The following is a 19,137-nucleotide window of genomic DNA, read 5'->3' as shown; positions in this document are numbered from 1 at the left end:
GAATTGTTTTTTTCCTAACTATACAAACCTGAGGTCCTTTACATTAGGAATTGCTTACGGCAAAGCTGGAACACAGCCATTAAAATTCTTGAACAAGGTGGTTAGGCAGAAACTACTGTCCGGTAGGCGAGGAGACCCGCCTGCCCGGATGTAAACATTCCACTATGTCTTTTGGCCCAGGTTTCAGATTGAGGGGTGGCATGAGGTGGGCCTAATGTGTGAATGACCCCAGGTTTGTTTAGTTAGGAAAAATACAATTTACTTTATAAACTTGTGATTTGTTCCTACATGATATACAAACCCTCAGTCCTTTACATTAAGAGGACACTGATTAGTGGGAGGAATGTGAATGAGCCTCTAGAGGGGTGCCCTGCTTGAGTATATGAGCTGCAAGATCAAGAGTCACTCTCCAAGGCCTTTTCGAAATCAGTGAGGAATTTTGTTTCTTTGTTTTTATGGTGTTTTTACGTTGCATGGAACCAGTGGTTATTCAGCAACGGGACCAATGGCTTAACGTGACTTCCAAACCACGTCAAGTGTGAACTTCTATCACCAGAAATACACATCTCTAACTCCTCAATGGAATGCCCGAGAATCGAACTCGCAACCAACGAGGTGGCAGACCAAGACCATACCGATCATGCCACTGAGGTGCTCACAGTGAGGAACTGTAAGTTATTCGAAAAAGGGGTAGGAAGAATATTTAGAGTCGGCGGTATTAATGCAAAGTTCTGGGAAGGGTTTGCATTATTGTCAGTCTCCTTCCTCCCCTTGCTAGAGGGAGGAGTCGGATTGCTTCTATGATTCTGATAAGAAAAGTAGAGAGGAAACTCGATGTGCAATCTTACCAAATCAACCGCCTGACCAGCAAGTTTAAGTTCCAGTCCTATCCTCGACCTGAAGGAAGAGGAGTAGAAGGTGGAGAGGCCAGTCACTCTCACATCATTCTTACTTCTAGAACCACACACCATAGGCGAGATCCAAATTGTCCTCTTCAAGGAGTCGGGTAAGCAAACACAACTTGTGAGCATCCACCACCGGTCCAATGAAAAGAGGTTCCAAGGACCTGTAGGCAGACCCAAAGGAAGAAAGATATAAATGTGGTTGTATTAAGACAGCACCTATCTTGCTGGCTCTCTGAGAGATACTATATTTTGGGGATAGTGTCCTGGTTCCCGCTCCGGAAGGAGCAGGTGAGCAGGAGAGACAGCCAACTGCTTCCTCCCCAAGGAAAGGATGCAGACCCTTAGAAGTCTAGAGACCAGACTTCTTATGGGGCGGAGAAACTACCTTCCCCTTCATAGGCCGTGGAAGCCTTCAAAGAGCGAGGTGAGGAGGCGTCAGATGATCAAGATGATGAAGACAATGACCACTGTGAAAACTCACTGCAACATGGGAAGGGGAGGTGCTATGTCATGGCAAGGAACAGCGCTGATCAAGAGCAGACAGTTCGTTCAATAGAGATGAGCACTTAGCTCGGCAGAGCTGGCTGGTCGAACTGAGTCAAGTGAGCTGAACAGAACACCACTACATAATTGAGTGGTAATCATCAGCATAGAACTATCACTTCTTCCATATTAACTGTCTCCTTCGAGGCTGAAGCTCCAAGAAGAAGAATAAAGAGGGATTCTGTGTCTGCTGTCCTATGTGTTCGGACCCTAAGGTCCAAGACACGAGGACGGCTTGACCATTCACCTAGGTGTTGCATGAAGTATTAAGCTCTGCATAACCCCAAACCAGACTGAAGAGTGAACTCATCTATACTGGTAAATACTTGTCTTGCTATCCAAGCACTCATGACAGCGAGCGCTAGAATTTGTAAGAATTTCCACACTTGGCTCACCCTAGTGCTCGGCAACATGATGAAACTGAGCACTCGGCAAGCACCAGCGAAACCAAAGGATCTAGGAGCTTGGCAAGACTTTCGATTATCACTATAATAATTATCAGGAATACCTGTTGCCCGAGTGTTTGGAAATTACAGTACACCTAATCACTCTGAGAACGCTAGAAATTCCAAGGACTTTAATTACTCAGCGAAGTGTTTGGAACTTACAGAAAATCATAACACTCTGAGAATCCCAGATATTCCAAGGAATTCAAGCATATCTGGGTACTGTAATACCAATTATCATAGACCAAAACACTTGGAGTGCTAGAAATTCCAAAGAATTTAAGCGCTCGGCGAGACACCTGAATTTCATCAAGCGATCTTCGGGGAGGGACCCCTTCTCGACTCCTATAGAAAACGAGGAGGAACCGGCATAAAAATAAGTCCTATAAGCGAGTATTTAAGGCTGGAATGCAAGTACAATTCACAGAATATGAACTCAAGGCTCCCAAAAAGCAAAAACCCATAGGGCACTGTGAAATAAATCCGTCCAAAGGACAGAAAGAGCCAGGGAGAACATAGTCTCCGGGTGTTCTAATCCTAAGAATCTAAACACCAGATGCCGAGAAGGTGAGTGGTCTCTTTATCATTGACAGAAGATTCTTCCTCAATGACGTGGACATACATCCAGTGGGACCCTAAGATCATTCCAGGAACATAGTCTCCCCAATGCTGAATCCTGCGGAGAGCACTCTGCAGGATCCCTCCTATTCACCTCACATGTCCCAGTGTAGCCATAGGAAGTAGAGGAAATAGATGAGGAAGACTGGACAATCTTGCTTGCTTTGCTACCAGAACTAGCAGGAGAAGCAAGTCGCAAGCAGCCATCAACCTGTGGTGATGGCCACGATGCGAGTCTAGGAGAGCAATCTTGGCCTGGAGAAATGCTTTCCCAAGAGGGGTTACAAAACTCTTACACAGCAAGAGAAATGTTCACCAGTGCCGAGACCAGTCGGTCACAAGAACGTGACCGTGGTGTACGTGGAATTGAGGGTGCACCTGACTGAAGAGGGCTGATACTGTCCTCCGATGTGTCCCAGTCCTCGTCATGGCCGAAACTTCTCAAGAGGACTGAATGGGGACCCCCTACGGGTCTCACTGCGTGCACAGTCCCGCGGGACCATCATGTCAACCTTGGGTACTGAGCAATCACTGCAAGACGATTACTGGCAAGGAGTGAGTCACCTGAGCGACTCACTCCTTTCTTCCACTGCATGCCTGAGTTGTGATAGTCAGCAGACTCAGCGTCATTGACTCTAGATGCACACGAATATGAAATTTTCATTATTAAAATGAAGTTTTATTGTATACTTACCGAACAATTATAGAGCCGTGATTTCCACGAGCGGCAGGATACTAAATTCAAATTTAGCGCGTCGGCGTCGCCAACACTGGTGGTGATGACGTCATCTCCCTCCACTCGCGGGAGAACCAGGTACAACTGCCCAGGTGAATCCAATTCTTTCTGCCCGTCCGTCCACCTAAGGGGAGGAGGGTGGGTATAATCATAATTGTTCGGTAAGTATACAATAAAACTTCATTTTAATAATGAAAATTTCATTTTTATTGTAGTGTCTTACCGAACAATTATAGAGCTGATTACACATTTATGGGAAGGTGGGATTCAGTGGACCACTAGTATTTTTAAATGGTTACATTTATTGCAATACCAGTAAACACTCAAGGTGTTTGTTGTACCTTACCTTGTAAGAGAGCTACAGCAGACTGTTACTGCCTCTGGTCGGTGCTCTTCTTACTATTGTAGAGGAATTGGAATTTGACCAAAGTTAGCCTCTACAGGAGTGGAATCCTTCCGTAGTTCAAGCGAGTCAAGGCTGACTGACGGAGGATAGTAACAACAAAGATTGCCCTTGCCCTGGGCTAAGACCAGAAATTCAATCATACAAAACAACATTTGTCACCAACACCAGATTTAAAAACATATATAACCCAACCATTGTAAAATCTGACCTAACAGACTGGTGAGTATCCCAGGTACTCAGTACCCCCAGCTTCCCTTGAACTCGACAACCTATTCAAGGTGAAAAGTTAGCATAGAGGTGACGACCCCTGTGCCGTTTCTCCCAACACCATGCCAGAAACCGCCACCGGACCTAACGTTTTACAATTCTCGAAAACCGTTTCTATCTCTTTGAGATAATGACTCGCAAAAACCGAATTCGATCTCCAGAACGTGCTCTGAAGAATCGAAGCTAAAGATAAATTCTTTCTGAATGCTAAAGAAGTTGCCACTGCTCTAACCTCGTGAGCTTTAACTCTCAGAACGGAAAGATTGTCGTTCTCGGACTGCGAGTGAGCTTCCCTGATAAGCTCTCTAATAAAGAACGATATAGCATTCTTAGAAAGAGGACGAGAGGGATTTTGAACCGAGGTCCAGAGCTTAGAAGATTGTCCTCTAATACCCTTAGTGGTAAACAGATACTGCTTAATAGCCCTGACTGGACATAAGAGCCTTTCTTCCTCCTCATGTCCAACCAAATCAGATAAGTTCCTTACCACAAAACTCCTCGGCCAAGGATTAGAAGGATTCTCATTTTGGCTAGAAAGGTCAAAGATACCGAAAATACAGCATTGCCTTGAGAGAAACCGACTCTTTTGTCTATAGCGTGCAATTCGCTGACACGCTTAGCAGAAGCTAGTGCAATAAGAAAGAGTGCCTTCTTAGTCAAGTTCCTGAGTGAAGCCGACTTCAAAGGCTCAAACGGTGACCCCATGAGGAACTTAAGCACCACATCTAAGTTTCCAAGCCACTGTATCTTGCGGGAGCTTAGTGGTTTCGAAAGACCTAATGAGGTCCGACAGATCTGAATTGGAGGAAATATCCAAACCTCGATGTCGAAAAACCGAAGAGAGCATGGCTCTATATCCTCTGATCGTCGAAGGAGCCAGTTTCTTAGAGTTCCTAAGAAATAGAAGAAAATCTGCTATTTCTGTTAAAGAGGTCGCAGAAGTAGAGACTTTAGCACTTCTACACCACTCTCTGAAGATTCTCCACTTCCCTTGATAGAGTTTGTTAGAAGACTCTCTCCTACAACGAGCGATAGCTTCTGCAGCTCTTCTTGAAAATCCTTTCGCTCTGACAAGATTCCGGACAGTCTGAACCCTGTCAGAGCTAGAGCGGACAAGTTTTGGTGGAACCTCTTGAAGTGAGGTTGTTTGAGAAGCCACTTCTCTGGAGGAAGAAGTCTGGGAAGTCTACTAACAACTGGAGAAGGTCCGGGAACCACTCTTTCCGTGGGCCAAAAGGGAGCGATTAACGTTAGCGTTACATTGCTGTGCGACATGAACTTGTTCAGCACCTCTCTTATTAGACCGAACGGAGGGAATGCATAAGCTTCCAGACCCGACCAATCCAACAGCATTGCGTCCACCGACCAAGCTAGAGGATCTGGGACTGGAGAACAAAAGAGAGGAAGACGGTTGTTCCTTGATGTCGCGAACAGGTCTATTGACGGTCGTCCCAAAGGCGCCAAAGTTTCTGACAAATCTTGTTGTCCAAAGTCCACTCCAGAGGTAACACTTGCTGTTGACGACTTAACTCGTCCGCCAGGACGTTCATCTTTCCCGGAACAAATCTCGGGACTAGCTGAACCTTCGCTTCGTTTGACCACAGGAGGAGATCCTTGGCTACTTCGTACAGAGAGAAAGACTGAGTCCCCCCCTGTTTCCGCACGTACGAGAGAGCCGTGGAGTTGTCGGAATGCACCTGCCACTACTCGACCTTCTACTAAGCTCCGAAACTGTCTGAGCCCAAGAAAATTGCTAACAGTTCCTTTACATTTATGTGGAACTTCTTCTCCTTCTCCGACCAAGCTCCTGAAGTCCGTTGATTTCCCAGTAGGGCTCCCCAACCTGTGTCCGATGCGTCGGAAAAGAACTGTAGGTTCGGGAGGATGGGTCGTAAATCTAACCCTTCTTCCAACCTTGCTCGAGAGAGCCACCACCTTAGGTCCTCTTTTATTTGATCTGTGACAGGAAAGGTAATCGAGTCTGGTTGTGTCTTCCTGCGCCAAGAGGCTCTCAGGAAAAACTGCAGAGGTCTCATGTGGCAGTCTTCCCGTCACAAATTTCTCCACTGACGTCAATTTGCCCAGGAGCCTCATCCACTGATTGGCAGAACTTACCTTTTTGTCCAAAGAACTCCTGAACTGTCTCCAGACAGCCTTGAACCCTCTTCGGGGACAGAAAGCCCGAAAAACTTGAGCAGCATTCAGAATCATCCCCAAATAAAGGATGCTCTGAGATGGAACCAACTGGGACTTCTGTTTGTTGACCAGAATTCCTAACTTTCTGGCAAGATCCAGAGTTGTTCCAAGGTCCTTCATGCACCGACTCTCTGATTCCGACCGGAGAAGCCAATCGTCCAGATAGAGGGAGATTCTTACTCCTAATATGTGGTAGCCAGCTTCCTATCGGGGATAGACCCTGGTGAAAACTTGAGGAGCGGTCGCTAGTCCGAAGCAAAGCGCCCGAAACTGAAACACCTTGCCTTCAGAACATGAACCTCAGGTACTTCCGAGATTCGCGATGTATCGGAATGTGAAAATAAGCGTCTTGCATGTCCAGAGAGACCATCCAATCCCCCTGTCTGATGGACTCCAGAACCGACCGCGTGGTCTCCATATGAAATTTTGTTTTCTGGACATGCAAGTTCATAGGGCGCTCACATCCAAAACCGGCCTCCAGCCCCCTGATGACTTGGGAACTACAAAAAGGCGATTGTAAAAGCCTGGAGGAAAATCCCCTTCTATCTGTTCTATCGCTTCTTTGAGAACAAGCGCTTCCACTTCTGCGGCTAGCGCCAGAAATTTGTCTGAGCCCGGAGAGTATGCCTGGAATGGAATTGGCACAGGTGAGAGCGAGGGAGGTGAAACGAGAGGAATACGATAGCCGAACTTGAGTACTTGCACTACCCAGGCTTCTGCTCCTCTGTTTTCCCATTCCTCCCAAAACAGAGCCAGCCTGGCTCCCACTGGTGCATGAAGAACCGAGCTTTCATTTGGAAGGTTTGTTAACCTTGGCCGAGGCCTTAGACTGAGGTCGCAAATTCGATTTCGGCCGAAAGAAGCGCTTGGGTTTTCTCCCTCGAAAAGGCGCTTGGGCCAGAGGAGAAACCGAAGGAACAGTCTCCACAGGAGCTTTAGGTCTCTTAGTAGTACTGTGCCAGTAAATCCGAAGTAGATTTCTTATCTAGCGCAGACGAAATTGCAAACAACACTACATCGTCTGGAAAGAGGTTATCTTTCAACAAAAGAGCAAACAAGAGAGCAGACTTCTGTTGGGACGTAACCCTTTTAGAAGCAAAAGGAGCACCAAAGTTGCCTTTTCTTAAGGGTACCAAAGGCGATGAGCGAAGCTAACTCATCACATCCATCCCTAATGGATTTGTCCGCACAGGACAGAACACCAATCCAATCCTCCGCTAACTCCTGAGAAAGAGAAGGACAGTCTTCGATCTTGGCCGCTAAAGCGCCAATAGTCCAATCAAGGAAGCTAAAGACTTCCAAAAGTTTAAATTGATTCTTTACAACGTGGTCCAACTCAGGCGCTGTAAAGAAAACTTTCGCTGCGGCGAAAGCAGATCTTCTAGAGGAGTCGATTAAACTGGAGAAGTCTCCCTGGGAGGAGGCAGGAAACTCCCAGAGAAGGAGCTTCCCCAGTTACATAAAACCTATACCTCTTACGAAGCAACTTAGAGGGAGGGTAAGCAAAAAGAGCCTTCCCTAAGTCTTTTCACAGACATCCATTTCTCCGTCTCTTTCAACGAATGTCTAACCGCTTTAGATAGAACAAGTTTTGGGAGGAGAGGGTCTGAAGTTTTCCTCCTCATCAAAAAAGTCGAAGTTGGGGAGCGCGGAGCCGCTTTCTCAAAATAATCTGGATAAGATACCAGAAGAAATCTAAGGAGACGTGAATAACACGAGAGGTGATGTGAATCCTCCTCCTCTACTTCTTCTTCATTCTCCGATACCGCCGAAGAAGTAGACGGAACTACAACCGGATCTGAAGGTTTCGAACCACCCTTGGACTCATTCATCCAGTTGGTTAACATCTCTAACTGCTTGCGCAAAGGCGCCAGAGACGAATCAAAAACAGTTAACGTAGGCTTGGAAGAGCCTAAATGTTCAGTTCAGGAGGGGCGGAAAAACTACTTGCGCCTCGCTCGGAGCCGCCGAAATTCGAGGCGAAACAGGCGCATCAGGCGTAACAGACGAAAAAGCGCCTAAAGAAACACCCTTAGAACTGCTAGCTACAGCGCTAAAACCACAATCTCTACTAGTAGATGCCGAAAAAGGCACAGATTGAGGCGACGAACGAGCCGCTAACGGCCGAGGCGCAACCTACTCTCAGGCTCCTTATACCGCTTGACTGGAGGAGGCGAAGAATCGGCGCCTGAACGCCTCTTTAAGGGACGCGAAACGGGCGAATGCGTCGCCAAGAGCGCCGTGCGGACCGGAGACGAATCGCTTGAATCATTTGAAAGGCGTCTGACCGCAACACCTTTCCAACGCTTAACCGAGCCCTGTTGAGGCGCAACAGGCTCAACAAGAGAGGCGCCTGTCTGTGGGCAAATCCCGATCGACTCCCTTGGACTTCCGGTATGTCTTCTCCCCGGTGCGGGGGAGCTGGACAGTGACCTTTGTCTAGGAGACGTGTCAGGACAGACAGACGCACCCTCAACTACACTCTTACCTGAAGCCGCTTTCTCCAAAAACGTCTTAACTGAATTACCAAGTTGCAAAACCGTATTCGCTAGTACCGAAAATTTCTGATCTAACCTCGATCCAGACTGGCAATGGTGTCGGAAGAAACTACACGGGAAGCCGGAGAAGTGGGATTAGTAGGAGGAATAGGAGGTGTAGTTAAAGGAGACATAACAATTTGAGGAGAAACAGAAGGAACAGATGCATCGCAAGACGAAGCAGAGCTAAGTCTACTTTCCCTAAGCGCTGCTTTTCTAATTCTGTCTTTAGCTAATTTCTCCGAGTATGAACTAAAAAACTTCCATTGAGAATCAGTCCAATCACTACACTCGTTACATGTTCGATCTGCTGAACAAACCTGTCCCCTACACTTAACACATTTAGTGTGAGAATCATACTCTAGCTTGGATAATCTAGTTTTACATCCTGAGATGCAAAACCTAACTCCCGACGGACTAGAATCCGACATGGCAACGCCTAAATAAAAAGCAAAATAACAACAACGCCAAAAAAGAGTACTTCACCAATTCCGAAGATCAAATCCACAAGAAAAAAGCGAAGCAAAGTCATCCAACCGCACCGACCACCGATGTTCACCGGACGCCGGCAGGAAAAGAATTGAATTCACCTGGGCAGTTGTACCTGGTTCTCCCGCGAGTGGAGGGAGATGACGTCATCACCACCAGTGTTGGCGACGCCGACGCGCTAAATTTGAATTTAGTATCCTGCCGCTCGTGGAAATCACGGCTCTATAATTGTTCGGTAAGACACTACAATAAAACTGTAGATTTACATGCAATCAGGGAATCTTGCAAATGGGCACTGGACACAGAACTAGTCTTAGGACTAGCACAAAAGTGCGAACTGAAATTTGTGCTTCTATGGCTCCCGACATGCCGGACCCTGGTGACAGAGTGATGGTTCCTGTTCCCAAAGGAACAGACGAGCCAACAGAAGACCCAACTGCCTCCTCAGTTCGATGAGGCAGACCCTTAGAAGTTCCATAATGAAACTTCTTAGGGGGAGCCTTAGAGGTCAGAGGGGATAAGGTTGAAGAGAAATGTGATAACGAAGAGGAAGAGGATGACACTTGACCAGCTTTCTTCCTCCTCGAGTTCTCCAAATTCTGCAAGACTACTTCTACAGGATGAGGTACATACACCAGCAGAAGTAGTTAATAATCACAGGGCAGCCACAAAGGTAGTGTCCAGTGATAAAACTCCAGGATAAGTGGCAAATTAATATGATTTTCAGCAGGGGAACAGTACACACACTCAAGGACCAATATCACAGTATGCTATGAGTTGAAGGTACAATCCTGAGGCATCCACCACTGTAAACAACTATCACCACTGTTAGCCTGCGCTAATATATATATATATATAGATAAAAAAAAAGATACTCCTCTCGCATCTAAGGGCACCGGCCTCTGATGAGGAAATACTGGAAGAAAAACAAGGGACAAACCTCCAAAGTTCCCCTCTGTAATTTCCAAATCGTAAGAATAAATTTCAAATTAGTAATACGTTGTCTCACCCTGACCTTAAGGGGAAAAAATATGTAATACGGGTGTTAGTACACCCTTGCCACTGACCCTTAACACAAAGTAGAAAGGTGGCTAGCAAGGCTATCATGAAAAGTGAGTTTGTATATTAATTATAAAAGTAAATTCATTATTAACATAAAACAATATATATATATATATATATATATATATCTATATATATAATGTATATATATTATATATATAGATATTATTATAATATAATATATATATATATATAAAATATATATATATATACAAAATAATAAAGTTAAGATCCCACGGGAAAATCATGATTAGCAAGAGTTCAAAAACATACGTCTTCATTGGAAAATAAACGAAAGCAAAGTGGAGTGTTTACATCTGGGCCTACCAGACGGCAGTTACTGCCTAACCAACTTGTTCAAAAATTTAACGGCCATATTCCAGCCTACGCTGAAGGTAATTCCTAATGTAAAGGACCGAGGGTTTGTATATTGTGTAGGAATAAAGTTAGTTATTTCATAAATCTGAATAAGCCTAGCCTAGTTTAACAGTGTGAAATCTAATAAATATACAATGTCTAACATCAATTATCCCTCGCCTTGTGTCTAACAAGGATGAGAAAGGGGTTAACCACACCTTTATGGGTAGGATTTGGCGATGTTTCTGTTAAGTACAGGCTAATGCACCAGGGTGGTCTACAGGGTTGGTTAGGTCAAAATACCTTGCATCACCATTTCATTCACTTTAGTTTCTCTCCTAACTGTTGTAAGGTAAAATTTCATGGTAAACCATGATCACATTTAGGGCAAAAATATAATTTTCCTGTTTTAATGTGAGCTTGGAACATTTCTGGCATTTATTTAATTGCAAAAGATTGAACCAAATAGTATACAATTGGTCACTTGCAAAGGAAATAAATGCCAGAAACGTTCAAAAGCACACATTAAAACATGAAAATGTGATATGGTTCAAAATAGTTTTATCGGCCATAACCTCAAACCACCTATATCTGTAGCCTGGGTTTGCCTACAAATACAATAATGGGTAGCTTTGAGAAGGAGAGCAGAAGGCCTTAACCCCATGTCTGAGCGGAAGCTTGGTAAGTTTCCAATGTCCCATGCATAGGTCAAGGCATGGCATTCTAATGAAGGTTAGGTTTTCTTTTGTCAACGGAACTTGAGTCTGTTGTTCTCGGTAAAACTTTACAATAGGGTAAACGACCGAGTGGCAACATAGGCCTAGTACTTGAACTCACTTCCATGAGCATCAGTCAAGAGTTGTGGCCCATCCAGGCAACGCACCGAGACCTCTGCGCTCCTCTCGAAATAAATGTTTTCTCCTAAATTACGAAATAATGGCATAATTCAAGCCCTTTTTCAAAAAGTGGCCTCAATGTCGCCACTCAGTTGTTTACTCTAGTTGCACAGCCTGATTCCTGCCAGTCAGGACAGGTTTCTTGTACATAAACAGACCTAACCTTTCCTATAATGCTAGGTCTTAACCTAACCTGGTAGATCTAAGGGGAACAACCGACTGGACTAGCGGATCCAGTTTCCACCACGTGTGGATCCACCCTCCGTAAAAGTACTTTAACCCGCCCTGACACCGGAGATGGGCACCAGTCACGAGTTGTTGGTGGTGAGAGCAAGAGCTCGAGACCTCTACTCTCCTTTCAAATTTTTACTTACAACTCCGAATATTTAGAAGATTGACGCCATCTCGATGTTTGCGGAGTCGTTTGTGTCAATAAACTTCCCATTCCAAGTGCTAAATCCGCACACCACTTGTACCCATAGATGCTGGGGAACTTTCTTCACAAAAATTGTAAAGAATGACACCAACCACGACTTATCCAAGGAAACTATGATTTTTTGGTAGAAGAAGAAGAAGTGTGCACTAGATAATTATTTAAATAAATAGTTAAATGGCAGTATACGGTCATGAATTGCATAATTTTTTTTACATATTCATGATTATTAATTTGAAAATATTCGTTGTTGAAAAAGTAAATATATTCCTGACTCAAATACCAACAGTTTTGCTGTGAACAGTACCTACAGTGTTGTTCGCGCTATTCTATTGTTTATCAGTTGCCAATTGGTGTGTTTACCCTCCAAACTAGGTACTATAATACTTACACAAAACCAGGGAAATAAGTGAAATTAGCGTATCTATTTGTAGTACGTATACGTATATACATAGAGTAATTTTATCATTAGGGTAATCAACTGCAGTCGATACATCGTCATCGTGTGGCTCGGCTTTATTCACTCGATATTTAATTGGTGAAACAAATATACAATTACATCTTTAAGCATACCATTCAAAAGATTGAAGTTTCATCAACATAATGTTATAGTATATGAAAGCGCCATACGAACTAAAATAAGCATGTGAGCTCTTCGTAAAATATGTTTTCATGGCAGTTTTGAAATCCAATATGGCGGCAACCTCGTGACTTGCCGTTCGTAACCACAGACAACCCACCATCTTTCCCAGCCTTCCAAGCAATCATTTGAACAATGTTAGCGTATATATGTAACGTTTATTGATCTTACTCAAGATTGAAGATGTAATCAGCATAATAAAACAACATTTTGTTGCCTATATTAGTGGAAGTATGAAACTTTTTATTCCCCGGGTCATGGTTTGAACTGAAATTCCTTTTTACCTTGTAATCGGTGGTTTTATCCTCACTGCCATCACAACTGAAACTCCACAGTGCTTATTTGATTGTAATTATACACATTTTGGTCTTAATTCACTCCAAATTGCACTTGAACCACGCTGTGGTTCCTGGTTCCTAAGTACTCACTCCACAAACACAGTTGTGTGCAGCACACGAGTACACGGTTTATGAGGTGCAAAGCTTTATACACTTAATTGTTTACTTTACTCATTATCTAGTTACTTTACTTTGTTACTTCAAAATATTTGTTTAATTCATGTCTATTATCCCTTTTTTGCAACCAAATTAACCCCGAAAAATTACAGATATTTCTGAAGTAGATAGGAGCAGACGATGGCAAAATGACTCATCGTTGCCAATCTAGTGGAGCTTCACATATACGCCGATGCATTTACAAACTGTTTCCATGAACTCTAGTTGTCATAGTAATGCATTAATGATAAAATTGCTGTAATATGTATACAGGTAGTCCCCGGGTTACGAAACCCTTACTTTTAATGCTTTGGGTGCATTGAAAACTATGTAAACTGCATTATTATTGCATTTTTCATTAAAAAAAAAAACTTCAAATATTGATTATTTTGCATTTTTGGTGTCATATTTCTTGTGCCAGATGAGCGTTGTAACCCTGCAAATAATTTCTGATGAATATAATTGAAAAGCATCTTAACCTCGGAACGTCGTAAGCCGAACACGTTATAACCCGGGGACTGCCAGTATATACTACAAATAGATATGCTAATTTCACTTATTTCCCTGGTTTTGTGTAAGTCTTATACCCAGTTTGGAGGGTGAACACATACCAATTGGCAACACTGATAAACAATTGAAGAGCGCGAAGAACGCTGGAGGTACCGTTCACAAGCAAAATTGTTGATATATTTGAGTCGCGGATCTAGTTACTTTTTCAACAACGATATTTTCAAATTAATAATCATGAATATGTAAAAATATTTATGCAATTCATGACCTTATATGTACTGCTGTTTAACTATTTATTTAAATAATTATGTAGTGCACGCTTCTTCTACTAAAAATTGTAGTTCCCTTGGATAAGTAGTGGTTGGAAATTGGTGTTTACGATTGTTGTGATGAAAGTGCCCCAGCGTCTATGGGTACAAGTGGCGTGCGGATTTAGCACAGGAAATGGGAAGTCTGTTGACACAAGCAACTCCACAAACATCAAGATGGCGCCAATCTTCAAAACTTTTTTAGTTGTAAGTAAAAATTTTGAAAGCGTCATGGGGGTAGTGTGCACCGCGTTTGGTCACACTTTTCATTACCCTCTGTTTGATCTTAAAATATGGCCTTAATTTCTAACTTTGGAGAAAATACTTCGAAAGGAGAGTAGAGGTCTTGAGCTGTTCCTCTCACCACCAACATCTCATGACTGATGACCATCTCCAGTGTCAGGACGTGTTAAAGTACTTTTTCGGAGGGTGGATCCACAAACGCGGTAGAGAGTGGGTTGGCCAGTCCAGTCGGTTGTTTACTCTATTGTATTACTATAACAACTAGAATTCATGGAAACAGTTTGTAAATGCATCGGCGTATGTATGAAGCTCCACTAAATTGGCAACGCTGAGTCATTTTGCCGTCTGTATGTATGTATCTACTTCAGAAATATCTGTAATTTTTTGGGGTTAATTTGGTTGCTAAAAAGGGATAATATACATGAATTAAATAAAAATTTTGAAGTAACAAAGTAAAGTACTAACTAAATAATGAGTAAAGTAAACAATTAAGGGAATAAAGCTTTGCACCTAATAAACCGTTTACTCGTGTGCTGCCCACAACTGTGTTTGTGGAGTGAGCACTTAAGAACCAGGAACCACAACATAGTTCAAGCGCAATTTGGAGTGAATTAAGACCAAAACGTATAATTACAATCAAATAAGCACTGTGGAGTTTCAGTTGTGATGGCAGTGAGGATAAAACCACCGATTACAAGGTAAAAAGGAATTTCAGTTCAAACCATGACCCAGGGAATAAGAAGTTTCATACTTTCACTAATATAGGCAACAAACTATTGTTTTATTGTGCTGATTACAAATGCAATCTTGAGTAAGATCAATAAACTTTACAAATATACGCTAACATTGTTCAAATGAGTGCTGGGAAGGCTGGGAAAGATGTTGGATCCTTTGCGGTTACAATTGGCACCTCAGTCGGTGGACGCCATGTTGGATTTAAAAACTACCTTGAAAACTTATTTTACGAAGACCTCACATGCTTATTTTAGTTCGTATGGTGCTTTTGAATGGTATGCTTAAAGATGTACGCAATTGTATTCTTGTTTCACCAATTAAATATCGAGTGAATAAGGCTGATTCACGCGATGATGATGGATCTACTATGGTGTTTCCCCTTATGAAAACGTCAATTGTCATAGTTTAGCTCGCCGCGGAATACTTAGTATATAAAATCAACCCTAACCTAACTTAGAGCAATGTGCCCTGACCTGGACTCCCCAAAATGGTAGCTAGTAACCTGTTCTGGTGGAGGATTGGTAGGAATCAGGCCATCTAACCCCTGTAAAAGTTTTCCCTCATTCTCAACGTGCCCCAAATTGACCTAGGGTAAAAAACCGCAGGGTACAGAGTGGACCATGTACGATCAGCGTGAACAATCCCCAAAAAAGTACATTATAACGCGTCCTGACATCGGAGATGGGCATCAGTCGCGACTTGTTGTTGGCGAGAATCGGAGCTAAAGCCCTCTACTCTCCTTTCGAAGTAAGTATTTTCTCCAAAGTTAGAAATTAAGGCCAAATTTTAAGATTTAAATAGAGGGTAGTGAAAAGGGTGTCAAACATAGTGCAAATCTCACCAAAACGCGTTCAACATTTTTGCTTACAACTCGAAATATTTAGAAGATTGACGCCATCTCGATGTTTACGGAGTCGCTTGTGTCAATAAACTAACCATTTCCTGTGATAAATCCGCACACCACATGTACCCACAGACGCTGGGGCACTTTCATCACAACAATCGGAAAACTTTCCCTCACCGAGTAAACAACTGTTTTGGTAGAAGACGACAACGAAGAGTGCACTTCGATAATTTTTAAAATAAATAGTAAAACATCAATATTTTACATATTTATGATGATTAATTTGAAAATATTCGTTACTGAAAAAGTAACGCGATTCTGACTCAAATTTAAGTAATTATTTTTTTGGAATTAGAACGTTCTTTTAAGTGCTGTATTATGACGTCACAACATCTTGACTTCCATACCTATTGTAAATAATTGCTTTACTCAACTTTCTTGCAGAACAGTTTACCAGTTATTCATGCAGATTATCAGCTCTTCATGTAATTGGTATAATCGCAATGCGCATACATATATCTTTATTATTTACTTTTTGGATATATGAAGATGTTTTACTGCCGGATTATCGCCATAGTGTGACGCAATCGTTTTCGGTCCCTGGCCCTCTGTTTTCGCACCATAAGAAATTACGGGGCCGAATTTGCAATGACCAGAAAGTCGTTAAAAGAGGAAAGTTAGCATTGAGGGGCATATGTTTTGATTGAGAAAAATACAAATTTATTCAATAGCTAGCTTGTAAAAAATACTTGATTACAAAAAACTTGATTGACAACTAAGCAGCATACCTACTATGGGTTTCAGAGACAGTGCAAGCACGTTTTTGGGCAATACCTATTTCTGTAACGAACACTCGTATCAGAACGAGATTTTACTATAATGCATTACACCCAGTACCGTAATTTATAAGGGTATCGTAAATCACTAATCGTAAAGAATAACGACACTTGACCTTGTACCAAGAGACAAAAACTCCATTATCCAGAAATGGATACGAACACCCGTAAAAAGCTCCACCCCCTGCCCCCCCCCCCCCCCCCCCACTGCCACCCCTTTCCTTCCTCGTTCCTTCGCCTTCCTTTCTCTCTCTCTCTCTCTCTGTTGCCAATCGGTATGTGTTGACCCTCCAAACTGGGTATAAGACTACACACAAAACGTTGAAATTGGTGAAATTAGGCTATGTATTGGAAGTATATACTATACATAAATATTAAAGCAATTTTATCATTATTGCATTACTATGACAACTAAAATTCATGGAAACAGTTTATAATAATGAATCGGCGTATGTGTGAAGCCTCCACTAATGTGGCAACGATGATTTTGCCATTCTTAGCATGCAATCATTAAAGGTTACATTTATTTCTGGCATACAGTTATTAAAGAAATTCAAAATACTAATATAGACTGAAATCAATGAAAAGTGCTAGCAAAAACAAAAACAAAAATGCAAAAAAAAAAAAAAATTTAGAAATATCTGTAATTTTTCGGGGTAATTTGGTCGCAAAAAAGGGATAATATACATGGATTAAATTAAATTTTTTAAATAAAGTAAATTCGAACTAAATAACGAGTAAAGTAAACAATTTAGGGAATAAAACTTTGCAGTTTCGTCGTCTGCTGTTCGTAACTGTGTTTGTGGCGCGCGCGCTTAGGAACCAGGAACAGCAACTTGTTTTAAGTGCAATGTGGAGTAAATTGAGACCAAAATGTGTATAATAACAATCAAATAAGCACTGCGGAGTTTCAGTTGTGATGGCAGTAAGGATAAAAACCACCGATTACAAGGTAAGAATGAATTCAGTTCAAACCATGACCCCGGGAATAAAAAGTTTCATACTTTCAGTAATATAGGCAACAAAATGTTGTTTTATTGTGCTGATTACAACTGCAATCTTGAGTAAGATCAATAAACGTTACATACATACGCTAACATTGTTCAAATGATTGCTGGGAAGGCTGGGAAAGATGATTTTCGTCACTGATCAGAACCTGTACATCCCACGGTAGCCGCCATATTGGATTTCAAAACTGCCTTGAAAACATATTTTACAAAGAGCGTCACATGCTTATTTTAGTTCGTATGGGGCCTTCATATATCACATTATGTTGACGAAACTTCAATCTTTTGAATGGTATGCTTGGAGTTGTAATTGTATTCTTGTTTCACCATTTAAATATCGAGTGAATAAGACCTGTCCACCGTGATAAGGGTTGGTAGTCGCTGGTTTTTCCCCCTATAGCTAAGCCATAACAGAACTGCTCAAGCCTAACATCCATACCCCCGTCCCCCTACATTTTGTAGGTTAGGTATGCCCATCCAAGAGGGTTCCCCTTGGTTCAACCATACCTACTACCTAGGTAGTACCTAAGTAGCTATGCCTAGTAGCTATTTCCCTAGCCTATGGTGACTACGTATGGCAATCTTGACAGTCTTTATAAAATAGACTAGAAATTTTGCGTGTGTGTAACAGCTGTCATGAACTAAAAGAAGGGCGAGGCCTCACTTGCCATGGGAGGTGTAGCAGAGCTTTAAAATGCGTCCATGGCAAGGCCTACGCCACCACCCCACCCACCAGAACCCTACGTCCTCCACAACAAACAAGAGAGAGTTCTCGACCAGAACAACGACGCAAGGAGTTGCATTCAGCTTTCACTAAAGGACAAGACAAACCAGGGCCAAGGGGTGCATTTGTGGGAGGCGACACGAGCGAAGGAGCATCTCAAAGTCTCTTCGGCCTCCATTGGAGATGCCGCTTTAGAGCCGCATTCCTGCAACCTTTCCCTTCGAAACGAGGCATTTTCGTACTTACGCACAGGTCCTTGCCACGCAAGACATTCCGACTGGGCCTACAAAAGTGCAAAGTGCGGCGTACTTACATAGATATCAAACAAAATTCGGGAAAAGAGGGGAAGCGGCGAAGCCCAAACACAAATTCTGTCTTGGGGCAACTTATAGGTCGGTTAGATCCGTATTTCGCTTTTCTCTCTCACCAGGCCGCCATTGAGCTCTCGTCATAGAAAACGCTGCTTTTAGCTCTTTCAAGGGAAACTCATGTGTTGGGAAGCTTCCCCGAAAACGTTGTGTATAAATGTCAGTACAGTACGTTAATGAGCTGAATAAGACGCCATATTAATTTAGAATTTACACTTATAATCACTATTAAAATATACAAAATTTCATGCATAATCACAACAGTTGCAACTAGGATACTTGAGTCAGTGATTTGGATCTATCATACTTTAATGGGATTTTCCAGGTATGCTTACGGCTCGAACACTTAGATTTTGCCCTTAAAATGATCATATGAAACTCTGCAATTGTAATTTATTACAAAGATAATATTCATAAACTAGTAGGTGGAGAACTCCTCGAATGCTGAAAATGTTATTCATTTATTTTGCGCAGTAACAAATTTAGAAAGTGATTCGAAATAAATTGTATTTTAGGGAGATTTTATAACTGAAATTA

General features: G+C 42.4%; 1 protein-coding gene across 15 annotated transcripts in view; it reads right to left on the bottom strand.

Annotated features, from left to right (window-relative positions):
• LOC135220554 (zinc finger protein 385B-like) overlaps nucleotides 1-19,137 on the bottom strand; it is a 657,479-nt gene that overhangs the window by 145,237 nt on the left and 493,105 nt on the right. For 2 of the 15 annotated variants that reach the window (XM_064257768.1, XM_064257769.1), the window contains exon 1: nucleotides 18,546-18,677. The exons of 10 other annotated variants lie outside the window; for them this stretch is intronic. Coding sequence is in view for 2 of the 5 variants with exons in the window: in XM_064257754.1 (XP_064113824.1) it covers nucleotides 18,340-18,357 (18 nt within the window). In the remaining 3 variants the exon portion in view is untranslated. Of the gene's footprint in view, nucleotides 1-18,339; nucleotides 18,373-18,545; nucleotides 18,702-19,137 lie in introns of those variants that run through there. 3 more of the 15 variants (XM_064257754.1, XM_064257755.1, XM_064257770.1) reach the window with 2 other exon arrangements.

Source organism: Macrobrachium nipponense, chromosome 2 (assembly GCF_015104395.2).
Source record: "Macrobrachium nipponense isolate FS-2020 chromosome 2, ASM1510439v2, whole genome shotgun sequence".
NCBI classification, from domain to species: Eukaryota; Metazoa; Arthropoda; class Malacostraca; order Decapoda; family Palaemonidae; genus Macrobrachium; species Macrobrachium nipponense.
The sequence above is the reverse complement of the archived record's forward strand: the minus strand, read 5'-3'. Positions and strand labels throughout refer to the sequence as shown.